Source organism: Lycium barbarum, chromosome 1 (assembly GCF_019175385.1).
Source record: "Lycium barbarum isolate Lr01 chromosome 1, ASM1917538v2, whole genome shotgun sequence".
NCBI classification, from domain to species: domain Eukaryota; kingdom Viridiplantae; phylum Streptophyta; class Magnoliopsida; order Solanales; family Solanaceae; genus Lycium; species Lycium barbarum.
The window spans coordinates 45693874-45700105 of record NC_083337.1 but is presented as its reverse complement, the minus strand read 5'-3'; the positions used below and the strand labels follow the sequence as shown (position 1 = coordinate 45700105).

The 6232-nt window shown below is 40.5% G+C and overlaps 1 protein-coding gene across 1 annotated transcript; it reads left to right on the top strand.

Moving 5' to 3' along the window:
- The first annotated feature begins 4533 nt into the window (after positions 1–4533).
- LOC132611672 (uncharacterized) lies at positions 4534–5808 on the top strand. The gene is made up of 4 exons (XM_060326068.1): positions 4534–4631; positions 4827–4959; positions 5006–5099; positions 5258–5808. The coding sequence occupies exons 1-4, from the start codon at positions 4534–4536 to the stop codon at positions 5806–5808; spliced, it is 876 nt and encodes a 291-aa protein (XP_060182051.1).
- The last annotated feature ends 424 nt before the right edge of the window (positions 5809–6232 follow it).

The window sequence follows — 6232 nt, the reverse complement described above, 5'->3', positions numbered from 1 at the left end:
GAATGGCGTGCGCCTTCAACAAGCGAGTAAGTGCTCGACTTTTCCAAATAGGAAAATTGGTACTCAAGCGAGTGTTTCCACACCAAGATGAGTACAAAGAAAAGTTTTCACCCAACTGGCAAGGACCATACGTAGTCCGCAAAGTGCTCTCCAGAGGAGCGATGATCTAGCAGAAATGGATGGCCAAGAGTGGCCCAAGGCAATCAACTCAGACGCAATCAAGTGGTACTATGCGTGAAGACGAACTTTTAAGTTGTATTAGCTATTTATTTGCTTGTAATAGTTATTCCTTTGCTTGTAATTGTTTTGTAATAGATAGTACAAAACCAAATGATTTTCTTGTAATATAAACTATGTAATGACCTGATTTCTCCACAATGGGATACGTAGGCAGTCTATTTGGTACCCGGTCACATTATTAGTAAAACTCAAAACTCAATTACTTTATTCCGAACTACGTTCGACATGATTCCTGCTCTGATAGGATACGTACGCACTCTTTGAGCCCAGCCGTACCAAACAAAAAACCCCCTAAGAACCCACAGAGATAAGATTTCGAAAAGAGGTCAAAATTAACACAAGAATTTTCCACACATACCGAACTGGGGCAGAAATTTTGAGATCCTCTCAAAATTTCTTCCCTCAACGATTCACACCTAAAAGGCAATCGATTTGAAACCCTAAACAAGGGCAGAAATTTGTTATGTCAAGATTCAACGAGAGAGTTCGCCCATGTGAGATTTAAACTAGGGCAGAATTTTTGAGAGGATCTCAAAAATTCCAACACAAGGGAGTTGCAGTTTCAACCACCAGATGCAACAAAGGATGAAAGAGTCTTCATTTAAATGTGCATGTCATGACAAACAATTCATACAGTTAAAAGTTTACATTTCTTCTATGAACAAAATTATAAAAACATCTTATAATATATATATATATATATATATATATATATATATATATATATATATATATATATATATATATATATATATATACATATTGCTTTAAGATAAACTCATCGTTTCAAACTACAAAACCCAAGAGGATTGACCCCAAGGAAGCATACTAAGCCAACGAAGTCAGGACGCAATCGAAGACAACATAGATCAACTTTATAGGAATCTAACATTTTTTTGATGCAGGTTTCCAATGTCGTCAGGAGGACGACCATTTATCTAACTTTATCTATTTGTAATGGGAAAAAGCAGCTTATCAGAGGAAGATTCATATCACAATCTAGCCGCAGAAGGCTGTAAAAGGGATTCAAATGCCACAAGGGAAAATACCTAGCCAGAAAGGGCTAACAAAACACTAAATGCCACAAGATCAAATATCTAGCCAGAAAGGGCTAGCAACGGACTAAAATGCCACAAGGGAAAATATCAATCCAAAAAGGGCTGACAAAGGATTAAAATGCCACAATGGCAAATATCTAGCCACAAGGGCTACACGGGATGTACATCATAAGGCAAACATTAGGCCAAAGGGGTCACAATCTGTATAAAGGACAAAAGAAAGACGATTTAGCCAAAGGGGACATATCTGTCACTAACATGCCAAAAGGTCCATTCATATCAAACTGCCGAGAAAGCCATTCAACCATGCCGCCAAGAGGGCCATACCGCCACGAGGGATATATCGCCAAGAAGGCTATACCTGCAAGAGGGCCGTACTGCCAAGCGGACCATGCTGCCAAGAGGGCCATACCACCAAGAGGGTCATACGGCCGAGATGGCTATTCGTACAAGTGCCAAAAGGGACATTCAAGACAAACTGCCGGGAGGGCCATTCTATGCAAGCAAGGACCAGAGGAGGTCCAACAAACTAAACAATACCGAGACGGTTATTTATTTTCAAAGACAGCCAAGAGAGCCATCGAAAACCATGCGGGGTGATAAAGCAAAGATACAGGGCCGAGGTGGTCATTCAGAGTCAAGCAGTCCCAAGAAGGTCAACCTGCAAAATCAATAAGGTAAAAATCAAAACCATGCCCGGATGGTAAAAGCAGAAATAGACCAAGAGGTCAACCACAACATCACCCCAGCAGATGGAAATAGGTTAGCAGCCGCCAACAAGAGGAGCAAGATGATCAAACCATATCCAGATACATGCGGAGCAAACATGAACTTTTTTCTTTCTCAGCCGGTCGAGATAGGGTGCCCGTGAGAGTCAAGCTCTCCGGCTAGGAATTGGAAGATCGCTCCACCCCTTGCTTAGCTGCACAAATTTGTTTTTATTTGCTTGCATTACTGTTTTCTTTTCAAAAAATTCTGCAATTGGTTGGGCACACACCGAAAAGACACAAAGGCATTCCCGCATAAGGGATACCCTTTTCCTTCTATCCATTCAAACTACACGTGACTTGATTTACAAGACCAGGGATATGTAGGCGGACTCAAATCCAGAGAGTCAGTCCCACTCTAGCAAACCACTCCGGGTTTCCCAGTTTTAACAATAGGGAATTAGAAATTTATTTGAATTTGCACTTTTGGAGTCTAATTGAGTCGAGCTACAAATGGCCTGAATTCTCATGTAGCCTGAGATATGTAGGAAACCCAGAGACTAGGGTCTGGCCATACATTTGAAAATTGCATCAAAAAAGAGAAGTATTGTGAAATTGGTCAGCCAAAAATCAGGTTTGTCAAATTTCGATGATCAGGGATGGGCCCCCTATCCCCGAACACCAAAGGGGTAGTTGTTGAGACCTAATTTTTTACCTCCAATAATTTTATTTAATTTCCCAAAGTTCTTGGATCTCCAGCGGAGTGAAATATGTAATTTATAAACCAAATGACTTAACTTTCATAAGGAAGTTTCCTAAATTACCAGGTTTTATACAACTACACCCCAAAAAATTTCTCTCTCTAGAATTAACTCTCTCCTACTAACAAACGGTTACACGCTCCCAACCACCGCTGATGACGGCTCCGGCTAATTCAACGGGCCAACTGCCTGGACTACCAACTTCCATGACTAACACAACACCAACCACCGACTCTAACACAGCAATGACTCCACCGCATAACCCCCAAAACAAAGAATCATATGTTGAAGCAATCCGCATTCCTAAAACTACAGAGAAAACCCACAATCCAATTAAACTAGCCTATCGCCCTTATGAAATTGAACAAGGAGTCGCAACTGTCACCTTCACTACAGAAGAAGAATCCATACTCGCCCACAATTGTCGACTTACCTTAGTCGGAAAATTCTCAAGGAACAAGCCTCAAATCGACACGATTCGTAAAGAAATCAAACGAAGATTTCCCATGAAAGGTGAAGTGCAAATAGGCCTCTTCGATTCAAGGCATGTTTTTCTTGATTTTACAGATGAAAAAGACTGTAAGAATTTGTATTACGGGCGGTATATCCCCTTCAACATAGAATCTGTAATTAGACTGCAACGATGGACCAAAGATTCGAAACCCACTGAGAAACCGACTTTTGCACCAGTTTGGGTGATCCTTCCAGGCCGAAATGGCAATTTTTCCATTGGGAAGTGTTAAGTGGACTAGTGGCTCCGATCGGATACCCTTTGGCACCAGACAAGGCAACAAAATTCGAAGACTAGGCCAAGCATTGCAAAGGCCCGTGTTGAAATTGAATTGTCAAAGCGAAGATTGACTCAGATCGAAATTATGACTGTTAACCAATCGAGTGGTATGAAAGAGGAAATTATCCAACAAGTGGAGTATGAAGGAGTACCAGATTACTGTTTCAATTGCATGATGCAAGGTCATAGTATGTGGAACTGCAGGAGGAATACAATTGACAAAGGAAAAACCATTAATCCTGTACCTCAGAGACCTAACCCCCTAACCGTTTGATAAAATGACAAAAAGAATCAAGAACAAAAAAAAAAAAAACCAGAATAGGTGCCTCTTGGCAAACCAAGTCTAGACTGTTCAAGTGTGCCTCTCTAACCCCTACAAGAATGAAACCCCCCATACTCTAAAAGAAAGAATAAAGGGAAAATTAGGTGCAATTCAACCTCACAAATGAGCAGGAAGCTCGGTTTAAGACACAAGAGGAAGTCCAGATGATGACTAAAATAAGCACTGCTCTAAATGATGAAGAATTACAGGGCACAAAAGCAAAAGAAAAACCAACACACACTACTAATAGCTTTGATGCACTTACTAATATTGCTGTTTTAGATGCAGGTGGAGGGATCACTGATCATAGATTGGAGAAGGACCCTTCATCAAAAGACCATAACTTTTTTTTGACTGAAGATGACTCAGTCATGGAAAACCAGGTTGATGGAACCCCCCAGCATGACAATAATTCACATAGTGACAATGAGATTGCCCTTGATCTAGAGGGCAATCCATCAGTGAGAGGGAAGCTCGTTTTTGACAAAGAGATTTCTAACTCTTACAATCTGAGTAGTAGTAACAACCAATCACCTAGAGGGACAAGTATCCTCCAAGGAGATAACTCTGGACCCATAAAGGGAACCAGAACCACCCCCAAAACCTCTAATTAATGTTTAGATTCATTTACTGGAACATTAGGAGCATTAAAACAATGGGTGCTGGTAAGAGACTAAAAAGTCTCAAAAACCAGTACAAACTCCCCTTTATTTGCATTAAAGAACCCAAGAGGAAAGCCAAGCACATCACTAAGTACATGATGAGGCTGGGCTATCAATACTCCCACAACAACGTTAACAACAAAATCTGGCTATTTTGGGATTCAACCCTTACTGTTCATATTATTGACAATGCTCAGCAGCATACCACTTGCCATATTTCTTATACTCAATCCGGCACAAATTTTTAACTTACCTGTGTGTATGTTGAATGCACCATTGCTCTCAGGTTACCTCTATGGGAGGAACTTCAAGTCCTATCTACCACGCTGAAGGGACCATGGGGTGTCATAGGTGATTTCAATGTGATCACTAGCCCTGAAGAAAAGCATGGTGGTGCTTGCTACAATATGCAAAAGAGTGTAGATTTTCTAGAATGCTTAACATAATGTGGTTTGATTGATGCAGGTTTTCATGGTGCCTAGTACACTTGGTGCAACAACTGAGGGCACCCAAGAACAATCTGGAAAAAACTCGATAGATTGCTCATTAATGAAGAATGGTTTGACCTGTTCAATGACACCAAAGTAACCCACCTGTCAAGAACAGGCTCAGACCATGCCCCATTACTGGTTAATATTGAGAAAGTAAGGGTTGACACTGTGAAACACTTCAAGTTCCTGAACATTTGATGCAACCATAAGGACTTTATTGACATAGTCAAAGATGTTTGGATTGTCAATACCCAGGGTACTGCCATGTGGAAACAGCACAATAAGATGAAAGTTGTAGCAACTAAACTTAGCTCTTGGTCTAGAGAGACCTTTGGAGACATTTTTAAGGATGTCAAGGAGGCTGAGAAACAGGTCACTGAGCTGGAAAAGAAACTTACTGAAAACAATAATGAGGAAAATAGAGCTAATCTCAGCAAGACAAAAGCTGACTTCATCAGACTTTTGAAAAATCAGGATGAGATTTATAGGCAGAAGGCTAAGACTAGGTGGCTAAAAGATGGGGATAAAAATACCTCCTACTTTCACAAAGTGATCAAAGACAGAAGAAGGAAGTTGAATATCCAAAGCATACAAGACAATGAAGGACATAAGATTGAAGGACATCAAAACATTGCTACAACAACCATCAAGCACTTTGAGGGTCTGTTTAGTTATCAGGAAGCCAAGGGAAGTTTCAGAATCTTGGACATAGTTCCTAAGCTAGTTACAGAAGAGATGTATGCAATGCTGATAGCCATCCCAACCCCCAGGAAGTAAGATAGGCTATTAAGGGCATCGACCCCGATAGTTCTCCTGGCCCTAATGGGTTTGGAGTCAAATTTTTCCAAGTATGCATAGACATCATTTTGCCTGAAGTACATGGGGCTATTAAAGAATTCCTTGAGGGTGCACCTGTACCAAGGTATGTGTCTCATACTTGTCTTATCATGCTGCCAAAATTCTCCCAACCCCAATCCTTCTCTGATATTAGACCTATAAGCCTGTGCAACACCTTTAGTAAAATAATTACTAAAGTCCTGGCCAGTAGAATAGGCAAAATTTTACCTACTATAATCTCTCCAAACCAGAGTGATTTTGTGCAAGGTAGATCCATCACTAACAATATTTTACTTGCCCAAGAACTGTTTCAAGATATCTCTAAACCCAACTTACATGGTAATATTGTTTTAAAATTAGACAT

Coding starts and splice junctions, on each gene's coding strand:
- LOC132611672 (XM_060326068.1), top strand. CDS start 4,534: ATGGGTGCTGGTAAGAGACTAAAAAGTCTCAAAAACCAGTACAAACTC. Junction 4,632..4,826: donor AAAGCCAAGCACATCACTAA/GTACATGATGAG, acceptor CATTGCTCTCAG/GTTACCTCTATGGGAGGAAC. Junction 4,960..5,005: donor GCTACAATATGCAAAAGAGT/GTAGATTTTCTA, acceptor TGATTGATGCAG/GTTTTCATGGTGCCTAGTAC.